Here is a 17,010-nt window from a genome sequence, read left to right as displayed (position 1 = left end):
TCATTCGGTGCTGAGGGAGGTTGCCAAGTAGGTGTAAGTGGAATCTAGGTGGACTAGACATTGTGCATGCAGTATCGATATGTGCAATAATAATGTTATACCAAGCTGTACATCAGGTAACAATCACTGTGGTATCAAGATGTGCCTGCAATATACCAGGTAATAATAATACAGGTAAGTGGTAGATGAACTCTGTGCTTCAACAGTGTCGTCCATCTCGGCGAAGTCTTCTCGGTCCCTGTAGTAGGAGCCAGGCAAGAGGAGCGATTGCCCTCCACGGTCAACATGATAGGGGAGTGGGTGCGTGGGTGGTATGGGGGCAACAGGGGGGCCGTCAAACACCGCACGACTTCATAACAAGGTCGGCGCGCGCCGGGGTTAAAGTTCACAGGGCGCCGCACTCCGCCTTCAGACGAACTTCAGGGCGGAGAGTGGCGAGCGGTGCAGGAGTGTGGTACCAGGGTGCAGGCAGTGTGTGTGTGTGGTTTCTCTTTCTATAATGTAAACATCATCTGTAACTACCACAGAAAAGATGTCATTGTGTGTGTGTGTGTAAAACATTATTTTAAGATCTCACCATGTCAACTCCGCTGGAGCTCTTAGGGCGATTTTTAGGTTTCTTTTATTGCAGCCAGTCCCTCGCCCTCGTGAAGATTTTGCGAGGCTAGGGTGGGGCTGGACAAGGGTCGGAACACGCTCAGCGGTTGACAAAGCTTGGCGCCTGGCGACTGTCCGCTGGCTGCTGACCCCTGCACTGACCACAAGATGGCCAGCGGGCCTCCCTGCTGCGTGTGATCCGATAATCTGGGTTTTGCGGGTGCTAATCGCCCGACTGTCCTTCACTCAGGTTGACAGCACAGTGTGAAGCGCGCCACCGTGTCCATGACGAAGGGAGACAATTTGACATAAACGACGCCACGCAGACCTAACGGTTAGTAAGGTCCTCATATTGTGGATATTAGTGGACATTGTCACAAAAAGCATCCACACTCCAACACTGACAATAAAATCATAGGATGGTGCTGCTTTTGAGAGAGGATGCCCTTTTTTGTGCAATGTGTGTGTGTGTCAGAGAGAGAGAGAGAGAATGAAGTATATAAGTCAACCTTTCAAACTGCATATAAGGGGAAGACTGTCCAAATTTCATATTCGCTAAATGTGTTCAGTCAAGTGGTAACGTGATGCACTCAAACCTGTCTCCATCATTCATCTGCCACCGAGGCATGCTGTGTGGCGATGTGAAGTAAACTAGGGTGGCAATGTTAAAAATATGTTTACTGAATATTATGTCCTATTAAAGCAGCATAAAATGCAAATGATATAGCAGGCCATTTGTAAGTGGCGGTGAGTGTGTGCGTGTGAGTAAACCATCTTGTAGTGAAGGCTCAGCTCTCTGTCCCAGGTGCGACAGGTACTTTACTTTCACGGCTGTTGAAGAATGTGGGTCAAGCACGAGACCCATTGACAGACTTATGTCGGTTTCGTACTTTACTTGCATAAAAAGACACATCCGTGTCGTGTTTGTGGTGACGAACATCTGTGCCTAATTATATTTTAAAATTTTATTATTTTTGCGGTTCAAGCTGCAAGTGGCCACCTACTAGCGGCTATCATTGTTTTCCTCTACCCGTAAAATTTTCCAACGGTATTATGTGACAGTCGAACAGCTAAGGCTACAAGGTAAAAACAACAATCACTGTAAACAAGGTCTGTGGGCAGAGACAGAACGGCGTGTCCGAACCAAAATCTGAACCCACGACAACCGTCAATGGTATCCGCTGCACCACCGAGAACCCCGAGAGAGAGACCGTGGCGCGTGCTTATCTCCTCCAATTTATCATCAGCCGTTGATTTACAGATTTCATAATAACGTACGGAGTATCCTCCAGGGTCTGCTCCGTTCAGCCACGAGCACTCAGGCCCGAGCCCCGAGTCTGACCGGCGGCAAGACAACTGCCCAGTCTGTACCCGGGATGTAATAGAGATAGGGGTGGTGGTGGTGGAAAGCAAACACTGACTGCAGGAGACGAGGATTACAGGAGAGGGGAAATGATGTTGGAGTGACACGCCACCCTGGACTGACAATAGTAACATAGTAAGAGCACGGTAAGATATGTCAACAGGTATTTGTGTTTGGCAGTTCGAAGAGGTCTGAACTGATCACGTGAACACGAGAGCTAAGGAACCGTGCGCTATGTCGTCCAGCCCTACCACCCTCTCCTCCGTCAGCTTCCTCCGTTCGCTGTTTGTCCACAGCTGTGACACCTGACTGCCTGTGTTTATAGTCAACTCTCCCCACCCACCCCCAATACTAAAACCTACAGAAACTCCACCCTTGGTCCTTCCAGTAGACTAGGACTCTCCATAGCAACAGCTGTAATAGGGTCCGACACACTCTTAGCAGTCTACTCTAGGTCAACACTCTGTAAATGACATGTAAACATTTTTTAAGATATATTCCAGATTGCTTTGATAGTGTTCAAGGTTAAGAGAAACAACAATTTATATTAGGAGTTGGCTGCGATTTTTTAAGACGAAAGAGTGAAACTTTCAGTTCATGATTATTGCTCATAAAGGTCTACGAAAACTCTGCCCTCATCTTATTACAATCAAGTGGACTCAAATTATGTGTACCTGCAGACCTACCTGACACCAGTGGTTTGATCTCTGTCTGTGCTTATATCATGCCGAGAAAGAAAGAAGGGCTTGTCGCCACTTTAGTAAACAACATCTTGTACTAAAACTCAGCCCTGTCCTCAAAAAGAACATTTTGCACTTTAGTGCACTTTCATCGCCCTAGCGACAAGGAGGGAGCGACTGTCTTTAAAAAAGATGTGGCGTTGTTATTTATTATTTGTTTGCGGATCGCTGAGTACGCGCTGCAGTAGTGGGGCTATAAACTGTGATAGAGTTCAGTACTAGCCCCTTGATGATGTGACAGATCATGTAACCAGTCACACTACTGTCGCTATAAACGCCCTCGGTCCGGCGCCCAGTGAGAGACAACAAAATTTAATGCGTTTCCCGCCGCCATGACAGGTGAGATGCAAAAATGCCTTCCAGAGATACTAGTCCCCCTTGACACCAGACTGTCTTGTAAACAGGTATCATACAGAGAAAAGAAACAGCGTGCGCGAGACGAAATCTGAACCGAGGACAGCCAAACCTCACTATATAGCTGACAGGCGCTAACCCTTGTACAACCGGACCGCCAGCCGCCGAGGACAAGGAGGAGGAAGAAGGTCAATCAGAATGTTTCGTGGTCCTATTAGTAACGCCAAGGCCAGCTTATTGACATTTTGTGGACATTCTTGCCACAGGCAGAGTCTTGCTGGCGACAAAAGGCACTGCCAACATGCTTTAAATAGCGTGGACCAGATGCCATGCAGTCTGCAAGGGGTGGCAGCACTGAAGGCTTTTGTTTTCCGATTTCGCAGTGGTGGAGACAATCATCACGAGTGCAACCACCGCCCAAGGCCGCCTTGTTGTCAGAAGGCCTACAACCACGGTCTCTGGCGTCGCAAGCAAAGCTATTTACGGATTTGGGAGGCGCCAGGCCGCGAGGAGATGTGACTGGGCTGGGAGGCGGTCAACAAGGTTTACGCCACCAACCAAACACGGTCAACACAATCGCCACCATTGTGGCGCAAATACATCTTCATTTCTATGAGAATTCGGTTATCAACGTCTTCCAATCTCGGGATTAGTTGCTGCGTACCTCCAACATGGCGCCGCCGTCTGGCGACCTGCACCTCTGGCAGTCCGACCGTCCGACCGCCCGTCCGTGGGGACCTGACTCCTCGCCAGCCGTCACTCTAACCGGGCGGTGGGGGGCATGGGGGGACATTAGTGGGCTCTAAGAACAAGAGGGATTAACTTGCTCAATGAAGTCACTTGAGCGTAGAATGGACGGGCTGTTGGCCTGCAGTAAACACCAGTCGTGACAACGAGGCGCAGCGAGGGACATCAGAGCCATCAGACTGTCTGACGTCCAGCCCACAAGCGTGAGCCTGTCTTCACCGTCTGCCCGGCGTGTCTGTCGTCTTGTGGGGGGCAACTTGTGGACTGTCATCTGCGGCACGCCGCCGGCCTTGACACCCATATGTTGTTGTGTCCAGGGTTAGTGCTGAAAAATTGATGCACTTCACGTTTGGCAGAGGGAGAGAGAAAGAAAGGGGCAGATGATCTATCACAGTAAAGGAGAAAAAAGGTTTCAGTGGAATATTTTCCGGAAGGATGTCATTGCTGTTGCTGTTGCTGCTGATGATGGTATAATGGTGATTCCCACAACTGAAGAAGCTGGCATCGAACCTGACTATTCGGCTGTTTAAAGATTAAGCAAAGCAGAAAAATATAGTGAGGATGTTAGTATCACCAAAGACTTAAATACTTTACTGTCTTCGGTATCACTGCTGACATCTCTCGGCTGCGCTCGCTGCGAGCTTGTAATTAAAAAAAAGGGCAGTCCCCATGCCAAACATTGTTTCCTACAAGAGACCAGAAAAATATTAATTAACATTACAACAGTAAGCTCCAGAGTTTAGTCACTACAGACAGTTGTACCAACCCCCATTTTTTTCACCTTCCACCGTTGGCGTACGTTAAAGAAATTAAAGACATTAGGTTGTCCTCCACTTGCTGTTGGTGGCCAGACCTCCTGCTGAAGAGACGACAGATGGTGCCTGACAGCCTGTCACGCTTGTCTGGTGCCAGAGACCATTGACCGTGACACTCACTTAGCGGATTGTCACAGCAGACTGCCGCGTCCTCCAGCGCCGACTGCGCTACGGCCACCATCTGCTAACCCCAGGTAACAAAGATGGCGTACAACCCAAACGATTCTGAAAGCTGCTGCACCTGTGGTTTCTTTTTTCAAGACCAGTCAGGCATAACAAGACTAGAAAGAAAAGAGAGGGTGGGAAATTGGGATGAGGACTGAATTATAAGAAATAAAAAAGTCCGCGAACACGTGTGTGGTCGAAAGCAATATCCCCACCCTCCACCCAACTCACACTCGAAGGGTGGTGTACTTTCATTTCCTCTCAGCGGCAGACACTTAGCCGAGGACTCTCGTGCTCCTCAGAAAGTCAATGACTGTGTAAAGGTAAAAACAGGCTCATGACTTTTACTCCGTAAATGGGTGGCGAGCCTCGTCTGCACGCCCTCACCCCGTCAAACGAACTCACCCGCGGCTGAAAACACGAAAACGATATTTTCAAGTGTAGTATTGAACCCCCTTGCGACTATTACCCTCACAGAAGCCTTTCGACTCTAAAGAACTTTTTCGCTTTGAGCATTAGAAATCAATTTCGGGTGTGACTCGGGTATTGTGAGGTGCACGTTCAACATCATGACCGGTACTTGTGAAAAGTGAACCTCGATAGCGGAGTGAAAGGGAAAGTGTAAACATGGCAGTTTATATAATACACGACAGGAAAAGAACAGACTGGCGAGACCATTGTAATTATTGTCAAGACCAGACATTTGGTGCAGGTGTCGTCTTAAGGGAGGTTCACACCTGTAGTTGCTATGTCAATTTGTAGGTGTCGACACGTGTCTGGCTGACTTAGCAAAGTTTCTCATCATCGCTGTTTTCGGATCGCGTTGCCGCGAGAGTTACCTGCCGGAGAGAAAGAGCAATGTAGGGGCGAGGACGATGATCCTTCAGGTGTGTTAATGATCTGAACCAGGGTTATGCAAAGGTTTGAACACGACTCAACATGAGTCAAAGCGACTTTGAAACCTACAAAAGCAAAAGCTATTTTCCCACTAAATATATCCTGATGTCATTTACAAAGACTGGTCATGAACAAAAACACACACACACAGACAAAACACACACAGAGAACAGAAAATGTTTTCTTGCGCTGCACGTCCCGCGCAGTCCGTCTCCCTGCAGCCCACCTTGAAGAATTATGAAAAGGCAATAGTCTTTAGATGTGCTCAGTGGAAAGGTAAAGGTAATATCCCAAAAGGCCAAGCGACAGATTGCACGGAAACCGGAGCCACGGGCCAAGTGTTGGGGTAAAAGTCATACGGCGCCGCCTCGCTACTCGCACTCTCGCAACACCTCAGCAACATCATCGTCCCGCCCCACGATCGTTAGCGAGAGGGACTGTGCGTGATAACTGGGTGTGAAGTCATCGTATTTCTCCTTTTTTCATTCATACAATTAACAGACGTCCACACAGCAAATGACAAGTTAGCAAGTCCGTCCGACTGATGTTACAGTTGAGCTAGCGACAGATAGCGACTGTGAAAGGAAGACAGGAACAAAGGATAGAAGCATCTTCGAAAGGACAGACTGAAAGAATTGGTATGTTAGTCGAGCTGTGAAACGAAACGGGCGGGTCTCTAGGGCGAAATGTTTCATCCTTTTTCCTTCCAGCTCCTCGCGAACTATAAAGCTTCTGACAGACGGGTGTACCAGTGGGTAGGGAACTTCAAAGAACAGCTGCGAGTGGCCCTCGTGGCAATAGACGGACACGCGGACCAGGGTTAAAGGGCAAAGGGACATGGTGCAGTCGACAAGAATACAAGTGCATATTGCTGTGAGAAGCTGTGAAAATCTACCACAAGCACTCACTCTTTGGACTGACATAAATTCTAAAGCCGAAGGTCAGCTTTAAACACAAGCTAATGAAGCAATGTCCTGCTTTATGACGTCACAGGAAAGGCGATCTCAGCCTCTTTACAAAAGAGCAGGAGAGACTGAGACGTCCAAAGGCTGCTTACTCGTAAAAGAAGACATTTGGAGTAATGGTGTCTTCTAATAAACCTAATCCCTGCTAGCCATTTGGAAACCATTCAGCACTAGGCTGGCCTTTAGTGCTGCCTCGAAACCTCGCGATTGCACGTTCACGCGAGAAGCGAGATAACCTCTTGTCTCCACGGTGGCGCAGCGCAACATCCATCGCATCCGCTATCGTTCTGGCTTCAATGAGGTCTCCTAAATCCACAATCTTCTTAGGTGGTCCTGACAAGGAGGGTCCTACTCAAATTATGAAGGAAAACTGAAGAGGACGCGAAAGAACGCTTTACGGATACGACGTGTTGCAGACTCGCCGGCAGGTAAGTAGTCTTATCTCCAGGATAGCCCCAAGCTCGCGGACAAAGGTTACGTCTCCGGTGGTCGACGCAATCGGATTCTAGACATGGTTACCTGCAAGAGTTTAACAGGCAAGTCCCGTTGGAAAGACCAGAGTAGGCCAAGTGCTTGGCGCGAGACCAAAGGCAGGTCTCTTCATGATTTCCGGATGTGTAAGAGTGAACCAGCTCAATATATATCAAACTGTACTTATGTTCATTATATGGAAGCGTCAAGACCTGCGTTACATATGGGATCACAGAGTTAAATACACATACTGATTTAGACATAAACATAGACCATTTCGGTTGAGAAAAAATGTATTTATAACAGATCATACATTGCGCGTGCGCAGAGTAAAACGGTCGTGATTGGTCTCTCTCAGACGTAAACGTTTCCGATCACGTGACCCCAGTCAGCAGTCCATTAGAAATGCAAGTTTATGTGTGCAAGTGGTTCGTGTGTATAGGACAGACGTGGAAGATTATTGCCACAGGACTGTCCGCGGTCGTCGTTCCCAGCTCATACATTCTCAACACGAGTGTCTGGGGAGGGAAGCGGACCCCGGGAATGCAACTGCCAGCTAGGGTTCAAGCCCGAGGTATGCTAAAAGGGTAGGAGTTAGGCAGGCACGCTGATCAAGTCCCCCTCCCCGTAACGGCACGCCGGAGGCGCGGTGCACCACGGGGCAGGGTGCTGACGTCGGCTTGTTTACGGCCCGGTACGCAACTGTTGTGAGAGATGTCGCCGTGGCGTGAAATGTGCTTCACAAACTAAAAGATGTTAGACTCACTCCTCTCGACAGGGGGCGCAACAAATAAATGACCTGTCTGAACTCCAGAGTTATCTTACACTGAAATTTATGAACGGAAGAAGCAAAATAATTGTTATTTTCCAGCAACTAATGTCTTCAAATAAATAATAAAAATTGAACCGTAAGTCGAAGCTAAATATTGGTTTAAGTCCTTGAACTTCCGTCTTTTTTAATTTTTTTTTCCCAAAGAAATCACAAAGGTCAAGGGACTGAATTCCAAGCCAGACAATAACGAGATGGGGGAGGCCGTGTGCCAACACTGTATACATTACAGCAGTGCAATCGGTGCTGGGCAACCAGCCAAGATGATATTTTTTCTTCTATAATCTTTATGCTGTTGTTTATCTCTCTAACACTTCAGTTATTTATAAAAGGAGATACTAAGATCCAACAAGAATAACACATTGATAACAAGTGTAAATAACAATAGTAAAGAGGCTAAAGTCATTCCAAAGACCGGTTTACATCTTTGGTCCTTATCTAATTGTGCGAACATCCAGACAGAAGCCACTAACGTGCGTAAACAGAAATCCTGAAGACACCATGCCTTCTAAAAGGTCAAAGTATAAAAAAAAAGAGGTGTGAAATTCAGAATTATGTAATACATGTACACGAACACAGATTTCTCTTTCCTGACGAGCAGAAAATTAACTTCGTGCCGTCTGTTTCGAAACTAACATTATTTGCAATTGTTTACAGGTGGTGTTATCTCCTATCCTGCATTTCGTGCTCTTTACTATCGCTTCGTGGTGGGTCGCATCTGTATCTCCTTTGTATACAATGAAGTGCCCTTACATTTCCGAAGGTCGACTTAACTTGCGGAAACAACCACGGACTTCAAAAGCACTTTGTCAGACTTCCTACATTGCTTTTCTCTACCTGTTACACTTTCTCTCCATCTTGCTGGGGTAAACCGAAAACCTACAAAATCCATAAAACACTCAAGATTTCCATTCTGCTCGCAGTCGTCACGCCAGGGACTCTGGAGTGGATGAAGAAAAGTACAAACTGGAAGGAGAGGCTGGCTTTGTTGACAGTCGGCTCAGTGTCATGGATGATCAAGCCCAGGGATTTCATCTTCCTCAGCTTTCACAAACCTGTATGAAGTGTACAGTGGCGCTAGATAATCGTCATTTAGCTGGATGCTAGGAAGCGTTAGCATTTAGTTAGAGTGACTGTGCACCCTTCTTTCAGCCTCGTTTCCTAAGTGATGAATGAATTAAAAAAAAAAATTTCAAATGTCTTTGCACGCTTCGTTATTTCCACGAGCGACTCCGTGCTGTCTACAGAACTCATGATTAAACGCAAAAATGTCAGCAATGTTAATATTTTCTAACAACCGGCGTTACTGACCGATCGAAGAACACGTCAATCTAGATAAATTAAATAAAGAAGAGAAATGTTTATTAGCGGGGAGCTTGGCAGCTAACAGATTCCCAAGAAGAAAGTAAGGGAGGACACGCAGCTGGTGGTCTCTCCTCCAAATCCTTGTTCAGTGTCAAGTTCACAAAGCAACGCGTGCACCTAGCAAGGAATCCATGGCAACAAGACAGACGAGACGACCATGCAGTGCCGCACGTGCAGTCCTCTTGGACGCCACCTCACGTTAGCTCATTAATAATGAAATGGGGCCTAAGCTGCTTCCACTCCCACAAGGCATTTCGGTAAAGGATGTCGCGAAACTGGGTCACCTCCCACCGACAACCTGAATGACTGTTGGAAGATCTTGACACATTCCTGCCCCCCTGTTTTCTTGGTCACCCAGGACCGGCATCGCCATGAATTTGGAAAGGTGAACACACTTGGAAAACACTGCTGATTGTTTTGGGTGACAAGGCTTGCATCAGGTAGCAAGAGACTTAAGCCCTCTAACCGTAAATACTCAGAGGTCGCTTCTGATTACCTCTTGCAAGGTGTGGATAATTAAATTGTAGCGACTAGTATGTCCAGACGAAGGCTCGGCTGTTGATGTTATCCGAGTCCACTGCTGCTACCTCCGGTACAATTATTAGCTTGTTCTGACAAGTCTTCGGGTTGCTGGAGATCGCGAAGGCGACGACCTCCCGGGCACGAGGAGTAATTTCAAACTCTCTGAAGAGAACGCCTACTCATTTATCTACAAGTTGCATTCGCGTTCCTTGAATATTTCACCTGAAAGAGTTATTTTCAATTTCAAGCTACTTTAAACCACGTATCAACCGAATCAACGGAATAAAATACTTCAGAAACTCTCTAAAAAAAACTTCGTAAACGAACAAATATATTCTCACCACTCGACGGTTTCCTATTTCATATATATATATCACACACACACACACAGAAGGAGGGACGTGAAAACAAGCTTGACAATGAGATTCCAGTTCCACTTCCACGCGATCTCTGCACCACGTGACCGGCGTAACCGAGTTCGTCCAGGTGTTGCGACCTTGGCAAGGGCACGCACCGCGCACCCTGACCTCTCTGTCGTACCCGCTTCCGCCACCACCTAGCGGCGCACGTGTGCACCAACTTTGGCAGAATCTGGTCAGCAGCAGACGACTTGTTGACAACCTCCGATACTTCTCTCGGTTCTAACAGAACTGGTGCCAAGGGACACCACCCGTGTTAAGATTGCATTCCACTAGATATCCTCAATGTGACTGTCGGCAAGACTGCAGAGTAAACAAGTCGCTCTCTTTTGTTTGTATTTTATTTTACTTGTTCTTACCAGTCAGTAAGGACGTCATGAAATGAATAAACACAGAGAAACCACTGTAGACTTCCTTGCCAACCAAGATGTTGCTTACCCAGCTGGTGCAGTTTAGTTGTTTCCAACAACAACAACAACAACAACAACAACAACAACAACAACAACAACAACAAAAGTAGACTTGGGTTTGAGTGGATAGCCGAGTCAGAAGGGGAAACTTCTATGAAGGAAAGAAGACACGAATCCTCGTTCAACCTGAAACCAAACTCTCTCTGCTCTTGATCTGTCGACAATGGGAAACGCATTCACGGGGTGAACAAACAAACAAACAAACAAACAAACAACAAACAAACAAACAAACAAACAAACAAACAAAGCCATGTGTACGTCAAGTGCTTGAGGGCATCAAACACTGCTAGTGTCCAAAAATGTTCAGTATTTGCATCACGCAACACGTGTGCCATTCACGATTCGATAGATGGAGTCGTTTTCAGCTCCAGTGCCTTCATGGTTGCCGATAGTAGGTGACTCAGGCTGCGCGCGCATCTAGGACTTCCGGTCGCATGACGAGATCAGATACGCGCTCGACACTGGCCCCGAAAACGCGATGAGAAGGGAGATAAATCATGCAGTTTCGACAGGACCGGGCTGTCGCACGCCATGTTATGTGACAGGTTTTTTGACAGTAATTCGCTATCTTTAGTTTGGATCCGTCGGCACTGCACCCACGACCTACCTCCTGCTGGCCTCGCGAAACTGCGGCCACGGATCGGAGATGGGGTCTGGCCACATCCAGACTTACAGCCCTCGGGTGAGTCTGTAATCGTCACTTCCAACGACAGGACGAATATATCCGGCTTGTAATCCCATTTTTTCACTTTTCTACAATTTCTGGCTTAAGAAATCAACATGTTTATTTTAAATTTAATTTTGTGAAATTCGTGGAAGGAGTCAGCCTAAAATGATTTCTGAAATGTCGGGCGGGTAGAATCAATGGATGAAACGCTGTTGATGGCATCAGGCCGCACAGTTGTCACGTGATCTCTCAGCAGGCGGCGCAACGACCTCCTACGCCATCCTTTCCCTCTCCGTCGGGAGAAATGTTCTGACAGAAGCGCGTGCTTTCCGAACAGGTGGTTTCTTTGGGAAATGGGAAGTGTGTGTGTTGATGGGGGGAGTTAAGGGGGAGATGAGGTCACACGCCGGTTACATCCACTTGATCTCTATGCTTCCTCCCCTCCATCCCCACCGTTAACCCCCTCTCCCTACAAAGGTGCACTAGGGTCCTCCCCACCCCTCCCTGAGGGCAGGCAGGTGAGTGTATTGACTGCCTCACAACATACCTGCCGTGCAACAGCAATGCCGGGTAACCTAATCTGCACAAGAGACGGATTAATTTACTGTGCACAATAAATTAACTTTCTCCCTCAGGTGTCGTTTTGCCTCCTTGTTTCAGTTCACTCACCTTTTGTCAGCTACTTGTGTGGCACTGGATTCAGTAATTAATTAATCAGACACACAATTAGGAAAAGTAATAACTTTACGGTAAGGGTCCTACCTTGTTCTCGACTTCCTTTAGTCACTATAAAATAAATTTATTTCAGCTGGTGTTTGCTGGTGGTCGCTTTATTCCTTTTCTATTGTGCTGTAACTATATCGAAGTCATCTCCCTTTAAAGAACTTGCTGATCCTAGTTTTTGAGTACAGAAAAAACCAGCCATTATCTTGTCAAATACCTAATGCAAAATAAATTTAATTTAAACGAAGGCCTTGGAGATGTTTGTTCCTTTTACAAACAAAACAATTCTTCAGACTGGTTAACTACAAATAATTACAGCAAATATTAATATACAAAATAATCTCTGTATCTAGTCTTTAACATGCAGCTACGGAAAGAATGTGTTCTGACTACAGAGCAGATCACGTGATGTAATCTGAAAAGGGCATTAAACACATTTTAAAACAAACATTTTATGCAGTGTCTTCTGTCGAGAGTACTCTTTATAACAGCTCGTTGTCGAGATATAATTTTAGAAGACACAAAAGAATAAACTGTTAAATGTATCTATCTCGACTCTAAAAGGTTCCGTGAGCAGCAAATATATGGAACGATGTGGAGAACGATAACCAACGACGACCGCACGACGATGGCTCCATCATCAAAGCGCAAGATGTTAGTTGTTTCTTATTTAAAAAAAAAAAAACTGGAGAAGGACTGCATGTGGAAATACTGATATGAATGGATTTAGCAACTCAAAGCAGAGGTCGGGGATGTGAAGTGCATAATATAATATCAAAGCAAGCGCACAGTTCGGCATTTGAAAGGACTGTCGTGTACTATGCATATGATCTGTCACACTCCATCACAGCCAGCGAAACATTAGCACGCAGAAGTCGCATGCCACAGGAAACAGCAGAGGGTGCTTTCTACTCTACCTCATCCCCCCCCCACCATCCTACAGCATTCCAAACTCAGCGACAAATCTCTAAGGCACCACCACCACCACCACCACCACCACCACCACCACCACCACCACCACCATCCACTCACTCTTTAGCAGCGTTTCGTTCCTTTGAATTCTCGGTACCACCAGACGCTGCTCTCTTGAGGGTAATGACAGGGGAGTCACAGTAAGTCCCTCATTTGCCCCTCACAAAGCAAGCATTGTCAGATATAATTTTCCTTTTCTTTTCTTTCGCTGACTGCAGTCCGCGACCACTGAACGCCACGTCGTTGTATAAAGCACTTGTCAGGTCCTCAAAGGGGACAACATAATCCTAGTCCTTATTGTCATCTAGATTACATCTCGGTGTTAACTGCGGACAAATTTCGATAAATGGTCGTAAACTACCCCTCTGCAGCCTCCTTCCGGCACCTTACCCCCTTCCTTTTTCGGGTTTTCTTTTTCTAGAATAAAATTTACATACTCGACATAGTCGTAGCGGCAAGGAACGCGTGAAATGCTGTTATCCAGTCTGGAAATAGAAGTGGTTGGCTGTTCACAGGCGAGTGAAACTTGTCTTACGGGCCGCCGTTAGTGTAAGGCAATGCGGACACCGTGTGTCATTGATGGGTTACGGATGGCTGCAGCACCTGACTGTCGGGGCGTTCACTTGCCGCTGTCAGGCCGTGTGGCAGCACTCACGTGACCAAACGTATTGAGAGAAAAAAAAAAATAGTCTCTTATTCCAGACCGGCATAACTCACACCCTTCACCTAAGAAACATGTCTCGCTTCAAGACACTTTTCCATTTGCTCTTTATTTCAGAGTGGATGTGAATCTCCTGTGTGTGTGTTCCTTGCTGTAACCCCGTGTTTGCACTGTCGCTCCAGTTTGCTTGCGAGGTACAATCGTCTCACCCGTTTCTCTCATCTTCTTGAGCTTTTTCTTTGCGGAGGAGACAACAGTCCACAAAGTGCACACAAGCTAAAGAAAAGCGACAGCCACACTGGGCGTAAGAAGTCGCAGCAGCAGCAGGGTATGGATGGAGGTGGCCATTATTCTGTCTACCCCCAGACTACGGGATGTGTGCTGACCTGCGGGACACAGTGGATGCCCGATGGCTGACCGTCTGTGGTCTAGCCAGTGTGTTGAAGGTAAATAGATGAACTGCGAGGGTTAGTCAAATCATGGAAGGGGGAGGTGTAGGGGGCAAGGAGACGAAACTACAGGTACAACTACAGATAGGCGACAGTGGAGGCAGCAAGTCAGGGTATGCAGTCTGCCTCTACCGCGCCTGTTTGCTAACACCAGCGGAGCCCTGCACCCAGTGACTGGCTTCGACAATAATCAAAACAAACCGTAACACAGAATGTTTCGTGAGGTTATCAGGTTTTTAAAGGCTTACTTCGCTAGAAAGTAAACCACCTCTTATATCAACCACAATGTAATGCATATTTAAATGTTCGTGTGTGTGTCACGTGCATTCTGCGCACTCATGCACACGGGCATCGTAGCTGTCACAACCACCGCCAACCTACTGTGGTACTAAGGGCTGTGTCGATGGAATTGAGAAAAGAAAGCGAAACTCTTTTCTCTGTATCAGAAACTTCAAAGGGAAATCTGAAAACTAAAACTTAATGACTTACCGCTGCCTCCAAATAGTTATGATAAAACTCTTTTCCTTTTTTGTCTACTAATTTTAATTTGGTGAGGTGAAAAAGAAAATGATATAAAGGCATTTCACATTTAAGGGATGAACAAAAGACCATATCTGCTGATATCAACTTACGGCTAACTCTTTTGCATGAGGCAGAAACGTAAAAAAGACGTGATAGGAACGTAACTCACCTATCTCCGCGTGAATACTCCGTATGGTATTGCCGAGGGTAGGGCCATCCTGCATCTCCCCGGAGCGGTACTTGTCGTACAAATCCATCACGTACTTGGGCATGGGTGGCGGCCGTGACGGATCGGGCAAAAAAGCGCTGCCTTGCCCTGGTTTCGACTCCGGGGATGAGGAAAATCCGAGCAGCTGCCGCACAGCCTCATGCAAAAGCACGTTCCGATGGCCCACGGGAGAAGAGGGAGCTGTCCTGGACACTGGCCCATCATCGTCTCTCCCGCCGTTCCCAGACTGATCATCACCTTTGCTTACCTCCCTTGCAGATTCTCCCCCCGCATCGATATCATCGTTAAAATTCCGCCGTTTCCAGACAGGGTGGTGAGCCCCGGATGTCAAGGAGGCCAGAAGGAGGCCCATCACTAGAAGAGTCCAGCACCTGATCTCAATCACTGCCGCTAGGCGTCGCCGTGACATGGTGCGAGGTTCGCTGCTCAGCCGCCCACACGTCGCCACACGATGTCCTCCAGCACAACTGCCATGGGTAGTCCCCAGTCCCCAGGCTCTCAACGTCTTCAGTCCCACCAGGCGGCCTGCCGATCGCTCTGTCCGGCTTCTGGCACCTGCACCTTCTCTCTACTGGTTCAAGCCCCAAAAATCACTTCAAAGAATAATCCTGTTTCGCCACTTTTTTTTTCTTTTTTTAGATTAAGGGATCCGATCCTTTGAAAAACAGAATCCGGTTCGGAGTTTCATGCTGCAGAATAACTTCCAGAAAAAAAAAAAGAATAGCCACGCAAAACACAAAACTGTCGCAAGATGTCCACTCCAGGATCCCTCAGCGCCTCTCTCTCTTCCGTTGCCCACCTTTCATCCGTCGCCAGTCGTCTCTCCTCGTCAACTGCAAGACAGCTCCCGGCGACGCGGGGGTAGGAGGAAGGTGGCACTCCTCTTTCGTCACCGATCGGTAATGAAGTGTTTCTCACGGGGGACGCGTCTCCGCTCAGATGCTCGCAGCGACCTCGACACAAACTCTTTTGTACGACAGGGGGGGCTGCTCGCCGCGCCCTAGCTCCCCCTCCCTGCTGGTAGCAGCGGGTAGACCACAGAGAGAGAGAACAACGTCGACTGCGGTCGGCTAACGGTGGATGTTGTGTACATGTGGTAGGCCGCTGGAGGTAGCGTGCCTCAGGTAGTGCTAAAGAGCCTGTCCCGCCCCGGCCTGGAGTCAGGCGGCCGCTTATGGCGCGAGCGGCGAGACAGTGCGGCGGCGGCGAGAACGCGCGGTGGAGATGGTCCTTTTTTTTTTTTTTTCTGCCTCGAGGGTCTTTACTCAGGGACTACTGAGGGCTTTTCATAGGAGTTCGCACTTCGCTGGCCATCAAAACATGTTAATGTTTTTAGCCCAAGTCGTACAAAAGTGTAAAATTAACAAACAAATTATCTGTCTGGTGATTTGCAGGTATGACACAATCGTACTTACACCTCCCCCGCTCTATTTTCTTTGTTATTGTTTTTCTAACAACATTCATACCGAGAGGAATTTGACGAAAACGAATGTTGTCACTTTACAACGATAACCTGTACGTGCCACAGATTATGTCTTCAAAAGGGGGCGGAGTGGTGTCTGGCTCTCAAAAGACGGTTCAAATCCGCCGACGTGGCGCCAGTCGCACCTGCTCCCCCGCCCTCCAAGCCGCGCCTACCGGGAAACTGACCAATGGCAGGAAAGTGAGGTGCATAGCCCCGCCTACCGCCATTCACAAAACCGCGCACTTCACGAGAGTACAGCTGTCTGTCAACGGTTCCCCTTGCGTCTCAAGCAAGGATTTTCGACTTTGGGAAAGTCTACACTACGCTCAGGAGCCTGTAGACTCTCGTTCTTTTAGTTGTTGTTTTTCTCCATCTCTGTGAGACGTTTTACGCACGTGCGCACGGTGTTAGCTATCCAAACCCTCAGCGAGATCCGAGGCACGTGCTCCGCCATGACGCGTGCTACGTGAAGAGCTGTGAGGACGAGATGACGTAACGTAGTTACGGGAAGAGACAGGACGGACGATTGCATCACCAGACACAAGTTGTGCAGCTCGTGCAAAGCGTGCGCGCACAAGTGTCACACGACTATACACTGACAAG

At 47.6% G+C, this 17,010-nt stretch overlaps 1 protein-coding gene across 1 annotated transcript in view; it reads right to left on the bottom strand.

The window, feature by feature from the left end:
- LOC112573440 (bone morphogenetic protein 3-like) overlaps nt 1-16,655 on the bottom strand; it is a 31,334-nt gene extending 14,679 nt beyond the window's left edge. The window contains 1 exon segment of the mRNA XM_025253825.1: nt 14,883-16,655. Coding sequence (XP_025109610.1) covers nt 14,883-15,351 — 469 coding nt within the window. The 5' untranslated portion in view covers nt 15,352-16,655.
- Nucleotides 16,656-17,010: the final 355 nt, after the last annotated feature.

Source organism: Pomacea canaliculata, linkage group LG1 (genome assembly GCF_003073045.1).
Source record: "Pomacea canaliculata isolate SZHN2017 linkage group LG1, ASM307304v1, whole genome shotgun sequence".
NCBI classification, from domain to species: Eukaryota; Metazoa; Mollusca; class Gastropoda; order Architaenioglossa; family Ampullariidae; genus Pomacea; species Pomacea canaliculata.
Note: the sequence above shows the minus strand (reverse complement) of the source record. Positions and strands in the feature narration are given on the sequence as shown.